This window comes from Amia ocellicauda, chromosome 17, assembly GCF_036373705.1.
Source record: "Amia ocellicauda isolate fAmiCal2 chromosome 17, fAmiCal2.hap1, whole genome shotgun sequence".
NCBI classification, from domain to species: Eukaryota; Metazoa; Chordata; class Actinopteri; order Amiiformes; family Amiidae; genus Amia; species Amia ocellicauda.
The window spans coordinates 23173043-23197084 of record NC_089866.1 but is presented as its reverse complement, the minus strand read 5'-3'; the positions used below and the strand labels follow the sequence as shown (position 1 = coordinate 23197084).

The window sequence follows — 24042 nt, the reverse complement described above, 5'->3', positions numbered from 1 at the left end:
CCACTTGACTCCTTATTTCAAAACAGTTTCTTTGCAGTAGTTTAACACCTTTCTCCACCTGTGGATGCAGCTGCTGGATTGTGAGCCACTCTTATTTTCATTACCGGTATTAAATTATTTTAGAATCTAAGCTTTCATGAGGAACAGTGTGGATGACACATCAGGACTGCTTTTTGGTCCCCAGGATTGGATTGAAGTTAAATGGCAAACAGAAGTTTTGAGTCCTTGTCCTAGGGGTAGCCTTGACTTACATTTAAATCATACCTGAACTGATTGACAACGCTGTTTTGGCAGGGGATTGGAAATTTCCATCCGTTAAAGAACTCCAAGGCATATAGAAATGTGTAATTAAAGCACTGAGTTGCAGTAACCACTCAGCTGGATATAGGGGATTTCCATGATGGATTTTTTTTTTTTTTTCTTTTGGGGAATTAACTGTCCTACAGGGGAAGGGAAAATAAATATGCAGCAGTGCCATCTACTGGTAGATATTTATTCAAATCAACTATACAGCAATTAAATAATTGTATTATATTGGGCTTGCAAATCAGATCAAAATAACAATTTTTCCACTCTTGTTTGTGGTGCAATTAGTAATGCACACATTCAAAACATGCATGACATAAATCTAATTTATACCCAAGTAGCATCTAAAATACAGACGGGTGACCAATTAAAGTAAAAACTTGAATAAATGAGTGGAGGAACATAACAAATGCAGATGCCTCTAAAGAGGTGTACTGCATGATAAAATTAAGCAATTAACATCTAACATGCTCTATGGCATGTATTAAAATGCTGAGCAGGCCCAGTTGACCTTGATTTTGGATCAAGATGACAAGAGGACAGGATTGAGGTGACTTTGAAAGAGGGGTCATTATTGGGGCATGAATGGCAGGAACTTCAGTCACAAAGACGCTCAACTGGCTAGTGTTCTTGACAAGTGGGAAAGTGCATGTGCGGCGACACCAAGAGAACAGTTCGTGTCTGACTGCTGGACCCCTACAGTGAGGGGGTCCAGAGGCTCTGTTATGCTGTGGAGGGCATTTTCCTGGTGTGGTTTGGCTCCACTTGTCCCCTTAGAGGGAAGGGTCACTGCAAATCATTACAAAGTTATTCTGAGTGATCACCTTTATCCTATGGTGAAACATTTCTATCCTGATGGGAATGGTCTCTTCCAGGATGACAATGCCCCCATGCACAGGGCACGAGGGCTCACTGAATAGTTTGATGAGTATGAAAATGATGTGAATCATATGCTATGGCCTTCACAGTCACCAGATCTCAACCCAATTGAACACCTATGGGAGATTTTGCACCAACGTGTTAGACAGCGCTCTCCACCACCATCATCAAAACACCAAATGAGGGAATGTCTTTTGGAAGAATGATGTTCATCCCTCCAGTAGAGTTCAGAGACTCAGAGAATCTGTGCCAAGAGCATTGAAGCTGTTTTGGCGGCTCGTGGTGCCCAACACCTTACTGAGACACTTCATGTTTTTCCTTTAATTTGTCACCCCTCTGTATATATGTACATGTGGTTTATAATTTATATACCATAAAAATGCCAATACACTTCACAAACACAGCACCTACACTGCTGCTCAGAAGTTTTCACAAAGTGTTTTGTGTTTAATAACCACTGCAGGTTTTTACTTTGATTAAGTTTGGTGTGTGTGTGTGTGTACACAGAAGTTGATTGTTTTTATTATCTGAGATGTGGCAGAGAATCTTTCCCCCCTATGACCATCCTCAATAAGGAACTGTATAAAGCACATGAGTCTAATTTGAAAGATCACTTTACTGTCCAAGGCAACACTGATTTAGAGAGTAACAAAGATACAGTGGAGAGAATGTAGAAAATACTAAATAAAATTGTATGCAGTTGAACAAAATATGATCAAGATGAAACATGATTTTTAAATGTTAATGATAAATAATATGTAACTTCATATTGTAGATCCACATTATTAAAACACATTTAGGTGGATACATGATAATTGTTAGAGCACCACATAATTAACAGAGAATGACAGAATACAGTTTCCAGGAAATAGTTGTGATTCTTTGTTTGTCAAATGTATAATTTGAATTAAATAGCCATCTCTCCCATTGGGGTCGAAGAAAACTTTTGTGCCCCTAGTAAAGATGGCGGAGGTACCCGCTGAAGTTGTACTGAGCATGTCCAGGAAGACAGCAGCGTTGCGTCGCCTGTCTGATGACGTCGTATCTCCGAGTCCTACCGTAGCTTGGGTCTCGGAGCTGAGGCCTAGGGATTTGCAGTTTGTATTTTGCAATAAATCTTTATCTTTGCCAACTCGAAACGAACACCTTATTACTGTACCGATTAGAGGGGGAGCACGACTTGTAGTGGGCTGCTCTGAATCGGTGGAAAAGCAGATCAGATCGGTGGTGCCTACAAGGAAACACAATTGAGGAACCAAGACTTCAAGAAGTAAAAAAAGAAAAAAATGACATCAAGGAGGTAAGGACTGATTTTAAAAACTTCATCATCGATCAAACAGCCAGACACAGAAAGATAATTTAGGGACATTATTCGGACCACCTTTACCATCTTATTTGATGTTAATCGGTCGTGTCCCACAATCAGTTATATAGTGTCACTGAAGTGCTGATTGGAGATGAGTCTTCGGAAGATATTTACAATTGTATCTGTTTTGTTTTCACAATAAGTCAGTATTTTTGACCATGGCTGATGGGGTCACGTTTTCTTCTATATTAAGGCACAAACGAGAGAGTGAGCATAGAAAGTGCTTTCAAATGAATTGCACTCTTTTTTTTGTGCCTCTGTGAAAACTAATATAAAATAAAAAAGACATGTTTAATCAATGATAATTGCTTGAAACGATTTCTACGAAAGTGCATGTCAGAATCATGCAGTTGTCTCTCTGTAATAATTTAAAATCCTATAGGAAAGCAAGCACCAAGTTCATTGATGCATCAGATGTTGTGCAACATCTTCTATAATTGATCTATATATTGATCAATTAAAATAATATGAAATGTGCAGGTATACAATTACATTAAGAGGCGGTTCCTTATCTTACATTCTGCCCGAATACTATAGACTAAACAAAACTAGTGTTCCTGAGCCCTTCAGCAACTTGCTTATTTCAACCCAATTGACATTTGTTGTTAAAAGAAAAAGACTGAATCAATAAAGGATACTTTAATGTCTATCCAGAGATTGCATTTATAATAGCAATTTGTACTTATGTTTTACCTGAAAGAATGCAATCTTTTGCTTTGTGAAATATAGATACTTTTAGGAGAACTGACCTATAGATTTCCTGTACTGATGGATACCTTCTTATTTTTGGACACTTTAATCAATTCTGAAATATCATTCAACCTGTAATTTCAAGATCAGTCATGCATCCCTTGTCAAAATGTGTGGTGTATTACTCAGAGCGCATGACATCAACACAGGTCTTACTGTTAGGAATAACTTTCAGTGACAGGATGCTGTACTCAGTACTTAAATCCCTGCTCTTGTGCTTAATAGGCAAACTTTTTGTTTTACATTTGTGACTTTTATTTGTTTTTATTCAGTCTTGCTGTTGGGCATCAATGATCTCTCAAGTCTAGATGCTCTTACAGAAGATGTCACAGTTATCAGTGTTATTCAGGCTTGTATAGCTTTGGATAAATTGTGGAAACGCAGAATTCTGTTTTTACCTGCCCAACATGGGATTCCAACATACTGAGCAAGGGAACATATTATAAACTACAAAATGCATGTATGTGGATTGGTGTAGTTGAACAAATGCTTTTTACAGCATATTGTTAAAAAAAGGAATACTCTGTTATACTGGGAAAGTAGGCTCACTTAGGAGACTATTTTATATCAATTAAAGACAGTTTAATAAAATGTATCTGTATAGTTCCAGTTGGACTTTCAGGAATAAACATGTAGCTAATATAAATCATTGTACAATATATCTTGGAACACATTTATATTATACTTGGCCTAAAACAGATTGTGTCTCAATAAAACATTAGTAGATCTTTGGGACATTGTCCAGGTGAATAGTAAATTGCCATACTTTGGTCTCCCAAATGCTGATATTGGTACTCAGTATGAACACATGAGTGGGAAAACAGGAGAAAATCAGGGCATCTCTGTTTAAAACCGAAGGGAATTTGGTTTGATGTAATGTCTGCAAATGGCTGCTTTGATTTATGCAGATGGTTTCACCCAAATATCACCGGTGTGGAGGCGGAAAACCTGCTGCTGACTCGAGGTGTGGATGGGAGTTTTTTGGCCCGGCCTAGCAAGAGTAACCCCGGGGATTTCACTCTGTCAGTGAGGTGAGGTCCAATGGGCTGAAACCAGAACAAGTGTACAGGTGTAATAAAATGTAATATGATTTACTGTGTATTGTGCACACACAAACACAAACACAAATACAGGGGTGCAAATACAGGATGTTGAAAAGGTGACTATCAGTATTTCTAAGCTATATTCTAAACCAGGAGATGAGGACTACAACCCTACAGTGGTACCTGTCCTGTAGAATACAAATTTTCAGACTTTGTGTTCAAAATATAGTTTATTTGTTCTGTTTCCAGTAAATACATTTTACAAAAACATAACTCTTCTGCTGTGTTTTGGCGGGCAGACGAAATGGAGCCGTCACCCACATCAAGATCCAGAACACGGGGGACTACTATGACCTGTACGGGGGGGAGAAGTTTGCCACGCTGGCTGAATTAGTACAATATTACATGGAGCACCACGGGCAGCTGAAAGAGAAGAACGGAGATGTCATCGAGCTGAAGTACCCACTGAACTGTGCCGATCCCACGTCTGAGAGGTGAGGTCGCATCACATCTGCCATCATCTTGTTGGTTAATAAGAATGATGTTGAATGGTTCGTGTGTGTGTGTGTGTGTGTGTGTGTGTGTGTGTCTGTGTCTAAAATGGCTTTGTTGTCTTTGCAGATGGTTCCACGGGCACCTGTCAGGCAGAGAGGCTGAGAAGCTGCTCACGGAGAAAGGGAAGAACGGCAGTTTCCTGGTGCGAGAGAGCCAGAGCCACCCCGGGGACTTTGTGCTGTCTGTAAGGACGGGAGATGACAAGGGGGAGAGCAGCGATGGCAAGCCTAAGGTCACGCATGTCATGATCCGCTGCCAGGTAAAATCCCCAGTAAAGGAGAAGGTGGCTGGTTATTTTCTGTAATATCTGATTGGTCTATTTCCCCAATATTTGCCACAAGTATCAGGAAATCCTTCTGTGGTTTAACAGTGGCATACCATATTGTTTGTCTGCTTAGTTTAAATTGTAATTTAAAATGTTAATTCGAAGAGCTATAATAACCGACAGTGCTGCTGGTCATTAGACATTTAAAACAAATGTACAGAAATATGTCTCTGAGAAGGATTGGGGTGTTTCTCATGTACAGCATGACCTCAAGTACGATGTGGGCGGAGGTGAGAAGTTTGACTCCCTGACTGACTTGGTGGAACATTATAAGAAGAATCCGATGGTGGAAACGTTGGGCACTGTGCTCCAGCTCAAACAGGTATCCCCACTGGGAATTCAAACCCACTTATTTCACAATATATTCATATCTTGTAAATTGTGTTGGAGAAAATCAAGTTCTAGGCTGATGTTGAAAGCTACCATCTACTATAAACATTGAAGGCACATGTATAGTAAGGTACCTAATTCTGTAATCATTATATTAAAACACACCAAAAAAAAAAAAAAAACAACATTTATAAGTTTTAAGATCTCTTTTATGATTTTGTGAGCAAGAGGTTGATTCATTGATGTTTGATTGCATTTCTGACGGTGCTATTTAGCCTCTGAACACAACGCGGATCAACGCAGCCGAGATCGAGAGCCGAGTTCGGGAGCTGAGCAAGTTGGCTGAAGCTACGGACAAGGTTAAGCAGGGCTTCTGGGAGGAGTTTGAGGTAAGGGGTCCCTTCACCCACCCTGTCTTGGGCCTGTTTTTTTTGCCTCACCAAATATTGCACAAGCTGCATGTGCAAAGAATGTGTAGGTGTCTTCATTTCAATCAAGTGTCTTTACAAAAAAAAAAAAAGTACACTGGAAAAATAATTTGTCATCTTATTGCATTTTCTTATCACCATTAACTACCTACATTAAACCACAAGTAATTTCTTTATCAAACTCACTGCCAGGCTGTTAGAACAGTACAAGTGTAAGAAATGTAATCTTTGTCCGTTTGCTCAAATAAATAAATCGGTGTACCTTGAAATTGACGATCATTTCTCATGCGTGTTTATACAGCATTCAGATAATAGTTTTTTTTACAGTATTGTGTATTCAGAGCAGTTGTGCCTGATAAGCAGACTGACTTTCATTTACAAATATCGGTAATTACACCCTCTGGCAAAACTGCAGCAAGAGAGGGTGCGTCCCGTGAAATAAGTTGCTCTTTCAAAGTGTGTCCATCGCACTTTGTGCACAGAGAAGCAATTAAAGGAACAATGATGTGACTGTTCAAATGCATTTCTTACAGACGAGCGCTTTCTTTTTTGCAGACTCTGCAGCAGCAGGAGTGCAAGCTGCTGTACAGCCGCAAAGAAGGACAGAGAGCCGAGAATAAAAACAAGAACCGATACAAGAACATCCTGCCCTGTGAGTGCCCCCCCGCTTCCACCTGTCAGAGGCTTATATAAGATGCGTCAGTCAGCATCCAACATTTTGTGGATCTGTGTGTCCTTCAAAAGTGTCTATTTGTACAGTGTGGCACCCTAGCAAGATCCCCCTCTGCTAACATGTTCCTTCCTGTGTTCTAGTTGATCATACGAGGGTAGTGCTAAATGACGGGGACATGAATGAGCCGGGCTCAGATTATATCAACGCTAACATCATAATGGTAAGTGCCTGGCTCACACTGAGGACCATGAGGAATTTATAATGAAATCTACCCACAGCACTTAGCACCTCGGCAATTGAGGTGTTCTAACGTTCATTCTCAGACTATTTTCCCCAAGATCGGCCCTACTTCTTGCACTTTTTGTTGGTATACTTAAATAATTGTAATATGTATTGATGGGTCATTCAGCAACCTTTATAATAAGTGTATTCATTTGGAATCATTTGTTACTGATGGTTTTAACTCATAACAAATACCACAAAATGTAACTATATTGTGAAAGTTGCTTTCAAACTGAATCACTATGATCATTCAGGCTATGGTGTTCAGCGCAGTCATAACCTAGCGGTGCTAATTAAGGAAGTTCCTTCAGTATATGCTTAAGTCATTCTTATTTGATGTTTTGTGATGTATGTTATTGCAAATGTATTAGGCTTGGTATGCATTCCTTCAATTTAGGGATCTTGAAAAGGATGGACAAAAGGCAAGTCTTTCATAGTTCATTTAAAAAAAAAGTGTAAAATGTTGCTTCTTTTCAGCCTGAGTTTGAGACAAAGTGTAACAACACCAAGTCCAAGAAGAACTATATTGCCACACAAGGCTGCCTGCAAAACACTATTAGTGACTTCTGGAGAATGGTGTTCCAGGAGAACTCTCGTGTGATTGTCATGACCACCAAGGAAGTGGAGAGAGGAAAGGTATTTTACAAAACCCACTGTATTGGATTTGATTTCTCTTCTGGAGGTTGTACACCAGTCCCGTAAACCTCAGAGCTTCGCCTTGAAGTTTGTTTCGTCCTCTCTCCGCAGAGTAAATGTGTGAAGTACTGGCCGGACGTGTCCGCGCTGAAGGAGTACGGAGCGATGCGCGTCCGCAACGTCAAAGAGACCTCGGCGCACGACTACAACCTCAGAGAGCTGAAGCTATCGAAGGTTGGGCAGGTGGGTATCCGTCCGACGGGCACAGAATTGAGCTGTTCACAGGCAAGAGCAAGAAAGGTGTCAGTCGGATATATACATCTGCTGCGGACTGATGATTGGACGTGGGCTGTGGAGCTTGCTGCTTGGTGCTTGGAGTTTGACTCCTGCTACCATCATGAAAACCCTGAACGCTGCATATGCTGATGGTGGTTTCAGAGCCTGAAATCCGTGCCCAGCGACATGAGTATTTTAAACATTAGACATGCATGAAAATTACACACAAACCAAAATATTTCCAGTAACATATAGTTTTGTTTAAAGAAAACCCTTCAATCAATCAACTCCTAGATCAGCTCATATGGCCGTAGGAGTTGGGTGTCTTTCCTAGCCGGCTGTCATAGTGAGATCTGTGTTTTTGCGTCAGGGCAACACCGAGCGGACCGTGTGGCAGTACCACTTCCGAGCCTGGCCAGACCATGGTGTTCCTGGTGACCCGGGTGGTGTGCTAGACTTCCTGGAGGAGGTCAATCTCAAACAGGAGAGCATCCTGGAGGCCGGGCCCATCGTGGTGCACTGCAGGTAAGGCCGATCTCCTTGCACAAACTTCTCGCAAGGACAGGGAGCTACTTAACAAGGCCGTAACCCGTTCAGCTCATAATGACTTCACACCCTTCCCAGTCCTCATGTTGTTTGATCATAAAAACTCAATTAAAGTTTCAGATGAGAAGAGCTCATTCAGCCTCTATTGTTTAATTGCTTTCAGATTAACGATCTGAAAATCTTGTCAAGTCATTTTTTTTTTTACGTACATTAATACTGTTCAAGGAGTTTAGATCATTTATGTAGATTAGAAGCAGCTATCAAGTTCCTTCTGGGGTGATTTCTTCTTTTTTCTTTTATATTTAAAGTAATATTTCTTTATTTTTAACTTTTGCAGTGCTGGGATTGGACGAACAGGAACATTTATTGTAATAGACATTCTGATTGATATAATCAGAGAAAAAGGTACGTTTCCAAGTATTCTCTCATGTGACAATTAGGTGTCTTTTAGTTAATAAAAGCACCAAATACATATAATTAGCCCACAAATAACAAGTAGAAAACAAAAAGTCAGTCTGGACCTCAAGATTCCAGAAAATGCTTAATTAAAGAGGATATGAGTGGAGGATAGACTCTCAAACACAAGGAGAAGATGTTAACTGGTGTTTGGTTTGCAGGGGTAGACTGTGACATCGACGTTCCCAAAACCATCCAGTTGGTGCGATCGCAGCGGTCAGGAATGGTGCAGACGGAGGCCCAGTACAGGTTTATTTACATGGCTGTGCAGCACTATATTGAGACTCTGCAACGCAGGATCGAAGAGGAGCAGGTGAGGTTTTCACACCCTGTTCTTCTCAGATGCATGTGTTCCTTACTTTGCCAGCTTCCTTGTCAGTATCTCTCAATCCACTCAGACTGGAAGATCAATGTTGGCTGAAATGCTAAAGATGCTATTATTAAATGGACCAGTCTTCCAGAATTTTGTTGTTTTTGCTGTTGCTATCGGACACCCCAGAAAGAGTAGCACTTTAATGTAATAGACTTACAACTTCTAGCCACAGGATCAGAGCAATAATATCGTGTACGGATTCTTAACACGGATAACAAGTAATTTTTTTAAGTTACGTATCACCATCTTCAAGATTTTTTTTTTTTAAAGAAAATGTATTCATTGTTTCTGAATCTGGTGTTTGATATAGACGAGTAACTGTTATGCTTTCTAGTGTGGTTTTAAGTCACTTCTTCCATACATTTTACAAGCCTAGTATCCCTTTATGGAAGTTTGGCGTAAAGTGGAAGTACATGTTTGATGGAAGGGGTGGTCAAAGCTTTTGTTAATGGTGCATTAGGATGAGAAGAAGTGCTATGCTTTGGAGGCTTTGCAATGGTTAGTTTGACTTTTTCCACAGTACTGTGCACAGAATCGTGCAGAAAAAGCATCTTCAGACACAAATAATTTGTCGTTTCGGTGACTCTCCTCCCCACCTCCCACTATATTTGTAATTTACATGTGCTGGAATCTCACTATAGCACTTAATAAATAGTTGTCAGTTGAAAGTAATTGCAGTTCCAACCATTTTGTCTTATCCGGCTACACTTGTGCTTCCGTTTACAGAAGAGCAAAATTAAAGGGCGGGAGTACACCAACATAAAGTATTCGCTCTCAGACCTGACAGGGGGAGACCAGAGCCCGTTACCGCCCTGCACCCCCACGCCAACCTGTGCCGAGTGAGTATACAAACCCACCTGTGCCCTACTTTTGCCCTAAAGAAGAAGTGCCAACAAGAGGCGCACTATAGGAGATTGTGTCTCACACATCTCACTTTAAGTCTTTATTCAAAAACAAACTATTTTTTTCAAAAGGAGTTGGTCACAGTTATTTTTGAAGCTTCATTGATGTAACCAAATCTGTTTTTGTACGTTTTGTTTTTGCAGTAAGTGGATACATTATAACATTTTCTATGAAACCTTTGAAAGGAATTTAGTAAGTGACCTGAATGAGGTTTTAGAAATTCCTTTCCAAACCGCTTATTTGATTACTTTTCACCATTTTGAAACTCATGCTGTTAGTGTGCAGATACTAATGGATCCATTTCATAGGTTATAGAAGGTGGCCATTTACTTGAAAAGTCAGATTTTTGTTTGAGTTTGGCGATGGAGAACGTTGCATGCCACTCGAACATGAAACTCTCGGCACCACTCTGTGTTCCCTGAAATAGAAGTCCTCTCCATTAGTCCTCTTGGTTGCTGGTTTATATTATTTAGCAGGCAAGGAAATTTAAAACTGGCACTGTGTTTCTCAGCTTTATGGGTGTCATGCCCTTTGGCACAGGACATCGGCACATCTGGAATACATTAATTATGCTAAAAGCCTTCCGATTTATTGAAAACCCTTGCCTTTCTGAACTAGGGCTGTGACAACCCAGTGTGTTTAGCTCTGTTATTGTGAGGGTTGTGTTTGGCTGACGCCTTCAGACAATTTGTAACTCCTGCCGTCGGAGCAGGAGCTGTGAGGTTCATTCATTTCTGATTTCCCTCCGCAGCATGAGAGACGACAGCTCGAGGGTCTATGAAAATGTGGGTTTAATGCAACAGCAGAAGAGTTTCAGATGAGAGTGAGCCAACTTGGTGTTCTAGTTAAAGAGGTAACCATTACAGGGGTCAACATGTGTGTGTGACTTTGTGCCTTTCATATTTGAAAACATTAATCCCAAATATACATGTTCTTATGCAGGTATTATTTTCCTGAGCAGCCTTACGCTATTCTGATAGTTATATGAATCCCAGAAGATTGTGGACTTCAATTTTTGGAGATGTTTTACCACTACAATATTTAGAAATTGATTTTATGTTCTACACTAAACACTTAAACTGAAACAAAAGGGACACACACATACATGCATACACTTCTGTATTCTACTAGGGCTGCATAAGACAAGGTTTTTGCAGTTCCTTGTTTTATCAGCACTGGTATTATATAGTGTGTGTATATATATATATATATATATATATATATATATGTATGTATATATGTATGTATGTTAAGACATAAAATGCAAAACAAAGCTGTTTGAAATAAATAAACTGTGAAATTGATCTGAAAATGAAATGTCAAAACAAAGTGGCCCATATAATTCAGCCCTTTACGGATTATGTGCGTAACAGAAATTCTGCTTCCTACGCGTATCTTTGCATGATTGCAGTAATTACATAGTCTGAAATGATCCTCTGCAATCAGTTTTCCACACACTAGATGCCACTGTTCAACATGTTTCCGCCACGCTTCTAAAGCCAAGTAAATCCGTCCCTGTGAATCCGTTGTCATGCAATCTGCTCGTTGAACTCAGGATTGTGGTTTCCCTAAGAATCATGAACATGCAATAATCTGCCTGATTAGTCACATTTTGGCTTTAAAATAGATATCCAGTGAAGGCGTAAGAGATTCATAAATAGTACATTTCAGATGCAAAACACAACGGGGGAAGCATGGGTAACATCAGAGAATATATATTCAGTTATTAATCACTGGTACTCAGTTTGTAGTCATTCAGTGTTGCTTCGCCTACTCCACTGAAGGTTTGATCTGTATTATCTGTGGATCTTCACACTTTGCCGTGATGTACACTTAATTGCCTTTATTAATCTATATTCATCATAACTGGGTAAAATTTGACCCTCAAATTCACCAATTAACATGTTAACAGCCAGAATTTTTGTAGCCTTCTCCCTGTATTGAAATCCTGGAAAATCTAGATCTTGCATACTAGTTCATGATTTTTTAGGTGGCATTGCATTGCATGTAAGTCACATAAACCGTACATCTCTTCAATGCTGCTTGTTGAGTTTGCACAGCTGTTTTCTTTCTTTTTATTTTCATTTTTATTTTTTATTTTTTATAGGAACCTGTTTTAGTTTGTTGCAAAACTGCGCCAGAATGCCTGAGAAGTGATTGTGAAAAAGAGCAGAAAATGAAGACTGAATTCCGAAGGCTTAGAGACATCTGTACACGATGTTAATCCTGTTATTGTTCATGTACAGTATTTTTTTTTATATATATATGTGTGTGTGTGTGTGTATGTATATATATATATATATATATATATATATATATATGTATATATATATATGTATATATATGTATATATATATAATTTTTTTTTTTTTTTTTTTTTTAACCCCCCATGTGAAAACCGTTGTGACCTTTGTGGAGCCTTATCCTAAAGAAAATCTAAATTGGTTTTTTTTTTTTTTTTTAATTTGTCATTGTTTTTCTAGTTTTTTTGTCATGTCTGAGTATATGTCTGAATATATATATATTTTTTAACAAAGGTTTCTGGGCTGGCCGCAATTAACATATTTTCTTGTTTTATGGAAGGTTTTTGCCATAGCTGTCTCTTCCTGTTTTTTCCTTTCATTTTTTTTTTTTTTTTTTTTTTTTTTAAAGGAAGATATGTAAAGGTTTCACAGAGCATTAATAGATTTCAGAGGAAGGAACAGGCTTGTGCCAAAATCTGACGGTTAACCAATTTATCGGAGCAGTTTATGCCTTTTTATTTCACTTTCCATTTTAGCCTTTTTGAAAACCATGTGCATTTCTTTAAGATGTGAAGGGATCCTTTTGAACAAACAAAAAGGGATATTTTCAGGGTTAGAACAAAGCATTCCTACAATATTGTATTGTAACACCAAAATCAATGGGGTGAAAGTGGTTGTTACTGAAAGAGTGAGGATTGTAAACACACCAGTGTATCATCCTTCTACTGTAATGATGGGTTACCTGATGTGCGGACACTTTTGAAGCATATTGTAATGCTTTTTATATATTTTGTTCCTTAATGGGTTTTTAAACATTTGTTTAAAAAAAAAAAAAGGCAATTCAGAGACGTTTTGCCAAGTGTTTTCTTTTTCTTCCAGAGGTGTCCTACTTTAGCAAACCCTCCCCCAAAATATAGAATGACAAATTCACCGCAGCTCTCTCTTCCACTCGAGAGTTTCAGCTTCCTGGTGTCCTCACCCCTTGTGTTCTCAATCTGGTGTGCAGAGCCGCTTCCCAGGGTGCTTTGCTGCTGCACAGTTGAGTCGGGCACAGGTGGAAGTGCTGTCCCTGGCTGAAGGGACGTTAAGGTTGGCATGGTGCTGCCTTTGGATCCCGACAGAGATGGTGAACGTGGAGCTTCTTAAACCTCTTTGGTGTGTTCGCCAAGCTTGTGTGTAGTCCGTTTCAGAGCAAACGTTCGGCAAATGTTTTGAAATGTAACAGTTTCATTTGTTCGCTAGCAGCTCATTGATCCACAGCGCCATCAAGCTGCTTTAGGAGCTCAGCAATTCGGCGTCCGTGGTTGAGTTTGGTGCATTGTATAATGAAGTGTCTCCCATTTACATTCTTAAACTCCGTATGCCTTCAGAATGTGCTCGTGTGCGGTTTTATTGGGACCTGAAGATTTTCTTGTAACTATAATGTCTGGAGTGCACAGGGCCTCCTGTCACCATTCATCTCATCATCATTTTTGTGGAAATCAGCCAATTGAGCTCCTGAGTTGCCACCACAATCAGCACAGTTAGCATTACCTTGCTTGCCTCTCCGTGGAGGTTGCAAGACAGCCACAGGACACTATTAGAAATGAGTTAAGTGTCTATTTTAATCTACTGCAGAAAGCACAGGGACTTCTGATTACTGCATACATCTTGACCACTGTTTATCTGCATAGGCAGGAAGGTGGGATTTGAGTTGTTGTTGAATTTCTGTGATGTATTGGCATTCTGTTTTCTCAATCCGCCATGTGTAATTAAATGTATCTTAGTGTGGGAAGTAATGTTTTTTTTTTTTTTTTTTAAACATTTGTGAAAAATCTCATGGATTCAATGAATTGCCACCTCCAAGCCATCAGAGGATAAAGTGCGATTACTCCCACCCCCCTCCACAAAAGAACAGAGAAGGGATGAGATTGTTTCTGCAAAGATTTAGAGACTCTGTGGCTTACAAAACTTAATAAGTTTCACTGCATTATTGGGCCAAGGGAAAGCTTAAGCATTATCAGGATGGAGTTTTTATATTGCAAAAGTGGTGAATGTATGCAAATGTAAAATTAAATCTACGCAAAGCCATACGCTATTGAAATTCCATATACTTTCTCATGAGATATATTTTCAGATTGTGCTTGGATTGTGTTTAAGTAGTGTTTTGGATTGACAGTTTCAGTAAGCAACATTTTAGATTGGAAAGCATTATATTAAAGCAAGTATCAGAGATCCGGTAGATTTTCATGGTGGTCAAAACAATGATGTGCAGTAGAAATCCTACTGAAATAGAATCTCAACACTATACATAAACAATTGCTTTATTGTCAATGTCAAAGGAGAATATGAAGATAGATATTTTTTACTAGCAGTTTGTCCTTCCGTTATCTCCAGCTATTGTCCTTGCAGGATGGTTTTGGTGGTGGCCATGTATGTTGCAATTCAAATGTGTGTTAGTGACTTCAATTGTTGTGGTAATGGGCCTTGATTTAAAACACGAATGGGGTAACATAAGGTTGCCCAAAATAACAAGTAAAAATGCAAAGGTTTCTGAAGCAGCTGTGTCATTTTTAGGTTTGTTTTTTCAACGTGATAATCTGTATTAAATTACTGATTTAATTGCCATGCCTTAAACCAATTGAAACTGAGCTTGAGGTTGCACATGTATTCTATGAGAGATGATTTTAACTGAATGGAGACAAATCGGGAGTGATCCATTGCTTAAGTGGGGTAAAAGTTGCTTGGAGTAAGTGCTGCCAGGATTGAAACCAAGAGGGGATGTGTTGGCGGTTTTGGTGATTTTGATGAATTTGCACACGGCTCAGTGGTTTATAATTGTGTTGTTGTTTTTTTCTTCAGTAGTACATTAATAAAGTTTCCATTTTGGCCGCATTATCTTGACCACCAGTATACATATATTGATAGATTGATGTGTCGGCATATTTTACTTTTCATTGCGTAGAAGACACAATTTTAGTCAGTTGTTGCTCTCTTTGCTGCCACATATCCGCTGCTTTACTAAAACTTTTAAACATTAATTTCTTTCTTCATCAATCAAATCAACCTCTGTAGTTACCAAAAGAAAAAGAAAAAACATCATGCAAAAAACACAAAATTGTCAATCTTTACGTACCTAGAGCATAAATTGATAATTTCCATGGCTGTACAGTACAGAACTGTAAACCCCAGTGCTACACAATGTCTAATTGCCTACTTGCTGATGACTCCTGTATCATGCATTTTCCTCAGAATGCAGTGCTATTCCTGTCTGTGTCCATATCGTAGCGGAACAATGTGGATTACTATGTTTTTCCAGCATGGGAACAGCGATCAGATCAGTTTGTCCAGTGAACTGATCATAAAAACAAAAATGTTCTGTTGAAGTCCTTTTTATACAGAGCTGTGCTGTATTGTAGGGAGCAGCCTTGGTGGAGAGAGTACATCTGCAACAGAGCAATAAAGCCAGTGGAAGCACATGGTGTAGCTGGTATCTTGGCCTAGTGAATCGTACAGCGAGTCAGAAGGGCACGATATTTATACTTTGGATGCTGGTGGAGAATTGAATTGTTCCAGATTTTGGAGGCATACTTACTTTAATGTGGCAGGGTGCTTTAGAGATGTTGATTTGATGTTCTGTTGCGGTTTTGTGATTCCAGTCAATGCATTGTGTGCATTTATATAAAAAGAAACAAAAAAACAAACTTGGTTTATTTTCTTATGAAAGGGCATCCGTTGGTATGATGACTGCATAAGTATTGCAGAAGTGGTCAAGATTGCAGAAATGCCTACTTTGTACACAAATATAAATGGTGTGTACTGCCACATTGTCAGTCATTAAGGTAAATGTTTAACACTACATGTCCGTAATCTGAATTTAGTTTAAATTCTCCATCTGCTACCTATTGTATACGCCTTATATCTCTTCTATCAATAACACTAAGTACTGAATATGATATTTTCAATATATATTTCCCACAATATAAAACTAGTATAAAGATTTACTTTGTACCCCTCCTGTGCATTTCAAACGTATAGTATTGTTGGCATCTGATTTGATTTTCCTATGTTTGTTTACTTAAAATTCAAAGTTGGTTATAGATACGTTAAAGCATATGTAGTGATATTGGAAATCCTCAAGGGGACATAATTATTGTCTAACAAGTATTAGTTTGTATATCAAGTGTCCCAGTTAATAATGCCACTATCACTGAGCTACAGAGTTAGAATTTTCAGATTTCTTGTATAATCACAGAGAATCTGCTGTTTTAAAAGTTATTTACTTAATTTCTTTTCTGAACCAATCAAAGTAAATCAGACTCCGTACAAAGGGAAATAAAAGTTTAGGAATTATAATTCTGGCATTCACCTTCTGCTCACACCAAAGATGACTGAAGAAACTGTAATGCAAGTATAACATAAATGCACTTTAAATTTCATTGGCACATGCTATTTCAAGTATGTATCTTGTTGCAGAATCCTTGCTTTTGATGAAAACCTTTGGTGACATTGTGGCTCCTTCTTTCAACCCAGACGAGCTTTCAGGCTGAATAGAAATGGGACTGTATTTTGTAGGGGAAAGGGTTGTTGTTTTGAATGTGGAGGATGCACATTTTTTGGCAAGTTACCGTAAGTTGTGTAAATGGATGATTTGAGGAGAAACAGTATTATGTTTTACAGGGCACAGCCTGGATAAAATACTAAAATAAAGTCTTTTCAGTTTTAACCATTTATTATTATGTTTTCTAATAATATTAGGACCCATAATGCACGTTATAGTGGATTTCCATTATTATTATTATTAATAATAATAATAATAATAATAATAATAATAATAATATTATTATCCTTCTTCCTAATTTTAAACAATTCTGCTACAGAAAACACTCCATGTTTATGCCAACCTGCACTGCGCTGAACTAGCAAAACTCTTGTTGGGAACCTGTGCCTACATAATCTTAAACTATGCGAACTATTTAGTAAAGTGTAAGAGCTAGTTGGTAACCTGTCCGAATACATTTAGGAACTGTGACCAATTAGTTAAACTGTGAGCGAACAAGTAAAGAAAAAAACAAAACGGCTGTGAACAAATGCAAAGAGTATATCGGTGACGCTTCACAGCTTTGCTACGTCCAAGAATTTGGAAAACGAGGTTTTATGCAGTTTTATTGTTTAGCCGTTTTGCCTCATAGCACTTATCTGGGGGCTCCATCTGTGCTGTCAGTACTTTTGTCTTCTGTGCTTTGTGCTACCAGTTGGAAGCATTCAATTTGTACACATCTTCAGGTTTTGACATGCTGATCATGGTTGGAATCGTCCCCCCTGTCATCACCTGAACAGACTTCTGATTGTTGTAGACGTGGCAATTCAAGAACGTCAGTTAGAGAATATTTATGGCTTCGGGGAGCCGCAGCTCCTTACGTAGCAGTATTCTGCTGCGTCACAGCATTCTGTGGAAATAAATCAATAAATTCACAATTAATTTTTACAAGTCTGTTATGTGTGTGTGTTTATATAATGTACCCTGGTCTTATTTTTTCTCTGTAATGCATTCTGTAACCCAAACCATGGAGAAAACATTGTGCATAATATGAAATACAAAGTTGTTAGTTAACTATTGTGTGTTTTGTGCTTTATGTGGATGCTAGTGGTTTAATCTCCGTTTAGTCTACTTGTGCTTACTGTCAGCAGGAAGACACCGTGCCTCCAGAATCGTTCAACAATGAATCAAGTTGCGTTTCTGCACATTTGCAAAAAGATAGTAAAATGGTGTTTACATTCATGCCTTAAATGGACTTGTGGTTAAGGTATTTTTAACCTTATAATTAAGCTTTGCAAATTGCAACTTTACAGTACTTTAGTATATAGAATAATTCAAGTATGACTCGAGAAATGAGTTTAGATAGACTGACAGATTGCATTTATTTCCAATTATGGTGAATGTCTTACTTTGCATTGTAATTTGGTGCTTGCATTTTTTGTTTTGTTTGTTGTTGGTGACCAGTTTTGTTTTCATGCAATACTCTCTGCTTCCGTTGATGGACAGCAACGTTTGCAACGCTTAGATGTGTGAGCAACGGATTGTTGTTGCTGTTCTTATTAGTAGTATTAATATATTCCCTTTTGTAGCTTTTCCATTTCAATGTCAATCAGTATACCGAGGCTGCGGTTTTGTTTTTCCATCTCTGAATCTGGGGATTGTAAATGATTAAGGACAAACTCTGACGTTACAGATATCATTAGAGTCCAAGCTTACATAAGTGCGTTTCCATTGAAAGCCAAAGCAAAACAAATGGTTTTCCATGCATACATTAGTGTCTTTTAACTGTTGTCTTTCTTCAGTTCAGGACCATTATAATTATTACTGTACTTATGCAGTAAAGCAGGGATGGGCAAATCCAGTCATCGATGGGCAGAATTCTATAACTTCTGCCTGTACCTTTCAGTTACCGACCACTCAGTGCCTGTAAATATTGTGATTTCACTTATTAGATAAATTAAGGGCTGGATTAGAACAAAACTTTGGCCTGCCCACTAACAGCAAACTGCGGATCTGAATGGTTATATTTTGTAGTAGAACACAGAAGCATTTCTCAATAAAAGTAAGCCGCCAAGGAATACAGGTTTGTTTTTTCATGTGAAGCATATGGTGAACTTTTGATTTGATCAAATTGTGATGTAATCATTTTGGGGTGGAAGGAAAACCTGAGACCCAGAGGACACTGCGACACTCTGGGAGTGGAGTTGCCCATTCCTGCATTCATCAATCATGCAAGTGACCATAATAGTGCAATTACTGACCCCACTACTAGTCAGTATAACCTATTATAATGATAGTCTGTTTCAATCAATGTGTTTTTCTGTATAGGTCCCCCCCCCCATTTAAAGAATACATTATTACCCCAGATTTAGTTATCATACATTACTTTTTTCCATGCATGCTCCTATTATGCCCTGTAAAATCAGTCAAAAATGCAATCATAATAAATACACGAGAACATCTTATTATAGTTTCTACATTATTTCAACACAATTTCTACAAATGTACTGTGGCGTCTGAATAGGAGAGGAATGACCTGCTGTTTTCTTTGCTAACGCATCCTCTGTTTGCTTTGTCAGTGCCATTTTGAACCTTTTTGTGTGTAGTCTTGGAACTGCAAGAGCCCACATTGCAGTTCATGCTTGGTTAGATCTGCTCTCAGTCTTGCAGTTATTGACGTTGTACATTATACAGAATGGGGGCCGCAAAGCTGGTCACTAATAGCTCTAAGGCAATTGTGGGTCTGTTGTGTTTAAGATCTTAACAAAAGTCTAAATACAGTTGCATATACAGTGGCTCATTAAGATGTTTGTTCAATACATTTTTAAGGCACGAGCTCAGAAATGCACACATAGCACCACCAGTGAAATGAACAAAACATCTGCTTTGTCTCTTAAGTGTGTCCATATCCGGTTACTTTCTGGCATCGCTTTAGTGTCTGGGAGAAAATAAGCAGACGATGGGGTTATATATATATATATATATATATATATATATATATATATATATATGGGATATGATTGGGTTATATAGTCCCATCTAGTGGTAATGTGCAGCTAAGTGCATCAATAAGATCGCTGTGTTTTTTTGGGAAAATTCAAGAAAAATAAAAAAAGGTTTTAGGTGATTAAGGGCTTTGTAGTCCTGCAACTAAAACAGTGTATTGTAGTTGTCATTTGGTTATTAATACTGCAGGTTTTTTTTTTTTTTTTTTTTAATATATATGCATTGCTTTCAAAATTTCAGTGAATAAGTTGATTTGTAAAACGTGGTGCTGTTTTGTTTTGATAAATAGATTTTCTTTTCCTCCTCTTTTTGTGGAAATGGTGCCTTAAATCAGCCATAGTCTGAAAACAAAGAATATTTATTCTTTGAGCAATGACATAATGTAATGTTCCTGTCCTAGTGTACAAATTGTGTCCTTAAACTGATACACTTAATGGGTAGCAAATTGGAACTTTAAGGCCATCCTGAAACTTTTTTTTTTTTTTTTTTGTAATGCTCATTATTTCAGATTGTCTGTCTTCTGTCATGTCTAGTTTAGCAAAGCATCACTGTACTTATGGGCTTATGTTATTTTAACAGCCTAAAGCCAAGTTTCAAAGGAATAAGTTGTACACTGAGCTTGCAAACCAGGGTCTGTTACATTTACATCTAACACTTGGAGATTCACAATGGTATTCTTAATTCTGGAGGTTCCTATATTTAGCTTTCTCAGTAAGCAGCTTTCTGATGTCAGTATTGGTTTAATGACACACATGGCAGGAACCAAGACAGAACGAAATGCCCGACTGTGAAATCTTGACATAGATATACCATACGCCTTGGCTGTACCCGAATGAAAATATATCTGCAAAGAGTACTTAATGTTTACAGAGATTTAGCCAATTTTTGCAATGCCTATATTTTACTGTAGAACTAGATCTGTACTTTAAAGTGAATGAGTTCTCTTGGAGGGAATTTATGTACATACACAAAAAATACTAACATACATGAGAAGTATTAAATGCCCTTTATGAATATTACACTCAATTATTCAATAGGTTAGTGTTTACCACTGTGCTCCTTTTCTTATTCTTGCTTCAATGGCAATAGAATCGGAAAATACTTCACAACATGGGGAAGTTTAGACGCCCGGATTTTACCGTGTAAGAATTGGATGGATGGAAACTGGTTCATCTCATCAGCAGAAATTTTTCTGACTTTTTTTCCTTTTTTTTTTTTTTTTTTGCAAATCATGTATTCATACATTCAAGTATTTGCTGTGACATCTGGCTTTGATGTCTGTGTCCTTCAGAGTCAGTATTTATTTGTAGCAACTGAGAATATGACTAATAACACCATTAGCACCATGAGTAGTCCATGCCTGATGCCTCCACTGATCTATCAGCTTGCTTTCAAGTCAGAGTGTCATTGAGCTTGGTCTCCAAGTTTGTTTTTTCTCTCTCTCTCTGTCTCTCTCTTACATCTGTCATCTTCTGGCTGATACAATAGAAACAACACACTGTAGGGGCCTCAAGATAATTTCTAGTTTCAAAGCCCAGGCTGTTAACATTGACCTTCTGGTTCTCGCTTGAAAAGGTTTTGCTTCCCGGCGCTGATGGCAGATGTTGCCGTTTGTAGGTATAAGATATCGATGGGCTGTGGTATATAACCCAAACTATCCCTCTGCTTTCTACTGTCTGTCCCTTTCTGAAGAAACTAGTGTACTGGGGCGCTCACTCTGCGAATCATCGGTGACATAATCGAATGCGAAATCTGAAATGATTTCCATGGACTTAAGAAGCTAATGGCAGCGGTTACGCAATCGAGTCTTTGGTAATTGCGGAGGAACCCTTCAACGAGGCAGTTTAAGTTACTTTTCGTTGTTGTATTAACAGTGATGCCATATTTGATGTTTTGCCTGAACCTCTAATAGTTCTGAGACTACGGGGCACCTTTGAATCCATCATCTGTGTTTCTGTTGCATGTACTTTTGAAGGCAGGGAGGATCAGACGGCCTCTTCCTTAAGTCACAAAAACGTTGAGTGTTGTTGGTCGTTGTTGGTCTCTGGTGGTGGTACTTGCAGTGATTTGTCAAAATGTTGGAAATGGGTGAATTGGTTATCTTTACAACTCTTCAGCTGTATGTGGGGTCAGGGTTGAATTGAAATGTGTGTTTTCCGTTCGTCTCTATCTCATTGCTTCATTGCTGTGGTGCCATGCACACTTTTACCTTATTTAAAAAAAAAAAAATTCTGCCATTGGTACTGTTGTGGCCATGGTCCAAAAGTCGATTTTTTTATTTTTTTTCTGAAATGACTGATGCACAATTGTTTTCCATTCTGGATTGCTAAACCGTGAAAGTTATACACCTATGCTGTTATGGACAGCAGGGTATATGATAGGAGAGACAGTCTGAACAATCGCCACTCATCTGAGTAGGTCCTGTGAAGACTGCCGTCTTGCCCCCAGATATGGTCTGTTTCTTTCTTGAGTAACACAGAACTTATGCCGCAGCTCCTTCAAATGAGATGTTTTGTTTTGTTTTGTTAATTTTAATCTAAAATGTCTTATAAATGATTCACATCAGCTGATGAACATGTATGTATATTGTTTTGTTTTTTTATGTTACTTGGGCTCTCTTTCTAGAACCACCAATGAAAACAAATGGATTACACTAAATGTGAATTTTATCATCCTAGATATATAAATAAAAATGGGAAAATGTTGAACTCAATGCAAAGACTATATTTTTTAAACTCTTATATATTGTATATGAATATCTTGTAGAGGAGAATATACTCACTAAAAAATGCCTAAACCTTAATAAAATATACCATGTTTAATCAGGCAATTTTGTTTTCCACCAGGTTTTTAGTAATATATTTTTGTTGCAAGTCTTTGGGAGAAATTGAGCCTTTTAGTGCATTGATTATTAAGGTTTATTTAAATGTATGCAAAGTGTATCATTGCAGGTTACCATATGACATTCTGTTACTTGACTGTCTACAATAATAAAAAAGCTCACACCTTTACAATGTATTTCCGCCTTGTCAATATGCATCACAAAGTATATTCACATTACATGAACTATAATACTGTGATTGTGTTGTATATGTATGTTTGTGTGTGTGTGTGTACATACAAAAAAGATACACACATGCACACACAGGCGTGGGTGTGTGTACATATATAGAATATACATGGTGTGTCTATCAAGTCACTTCGTTTGTTCAGAAGCTTAGAACTCTTGACGGCAGTAAAATTCAGTACAAAATTATTTTTACATTTTCATAATATTGTTATATAAGAGTGTATCGGAGCTACAGGAATGCATGTGACATGTTGAGATAGTGTTGCTTTGGTTTGGGAGTTAGAAGCATGGATTTAATGAGGTAACTGTATTACCACCATACTATATATATATATATATATATATATATATATATATATATGCACACAGTATATGTATGTGATACAAAACCGATGAAAATGGGTGTAAGCTTGATTTGCTCTGATATCTGTCATTTGACTAATTGATGGAAGCGTTCAAAAGTGTATTGGTGAAATGTATGAATACTAAACATAGGATTAAAAAAAACAATTTTATACCAGTGTGTGATGCGTGGAGTTCTTTATTCTCAGAATGTGCATGGCTGGTTAACCTTTTGTTTCATGTATAATTCCAAGTTCTAGAAGGGATAAATGGCGTTCTCTGGCTTTAATCTTAGAATAAATAAAACATGTAAAGCTCTAGAACGAAATCAGAGAACCGTTCAAGGAGGGCTTGTGTGTACAATTCTATTCTGGTTTCTTTCCTTCATATCATTGTTGCTACTTCTAGGGTTTTCATGGTGGAATTGATTTGATGAGAGCAGCAGCTTTGCAAGACCTACATAACCGAGTTCTACAAAAGTATGGAGTCATTCACACAGGAATGGAAAGTGAAAGAGGAAATGTACAGGGGGAACAAAGTTGAGTGGGTAAGACACGCCTCAATATGAAAGGAAAAAAATAATAAAAAATAAAAAAAAGAAATTACTGTAATTGTGTTCTCATGAGTATCCCCAATCTCGTTGCTATTCATATACACAAATGCAGTATATCTACAAAAGGTATAAAACAAAAGCTTGCTGTATTCTAGGACATGGTCCAATGAGTACAATTAAAA

The 24042-nt window shown here is 38.0% G+C and overlaps 1 protein-coding gene across 1 annotated transcript; it reads left to right on the top strand.

The window, feature by feature from the left end:
* Positions 1-2238: 2238 nt before the first annotated feature.
* ptpn11a (protein tyrosine phosphatase non-receptor type 11a) lies at positions 2239-12428 on the top strand. The gene is made up of 16 exons (XM_066689681.1): positions 2239-2485; positions 4210-4332; positions 4644-4838; positions 4966-5158; positions 5427-5546; positions 5830-5943; positions 6538-6634; positions 6796-6875; positions 7415-7573; positions 7685-7816; positions 8220-8374; positions 8733-8800; positions 9013-9164; positions 9951-10063; positions 10879-10980; positions 12235-12428. Exons 1-15 carry the CDS (start codon positions 2472-2474, stop codon positions 10946-10948), a joined length of 1785 nt encoding a protein of 594 aa, XP_066545778.1. The 5' UTR covers positions 2239-2471; the 3' UTR covers positions 10949-10980; positions 12235-12428.
* Positions 12429-24042: the final 11614 nt, after the last annotated feature.

Bases quoted from the DNA above. Each gene is read 5' to 3' on its own strand.
- ptpn11a (XM_066689681.1), top strand. The intron at 8,375-8,732 runs GTAAGGCCGATC...TAACTTTTGCAG, and splicing joins CCCATCGTGGTGCACTGCAG to TGCTGGGATTGGACGAACAG. The intron at 9,165-9,950 runs GTGAGGTTTTCA...TTCCGTTTACAG, and splicing joins GCAGGATCGAAGAGGAGCAG to AAGAGCAAAATTAAAGGGCG.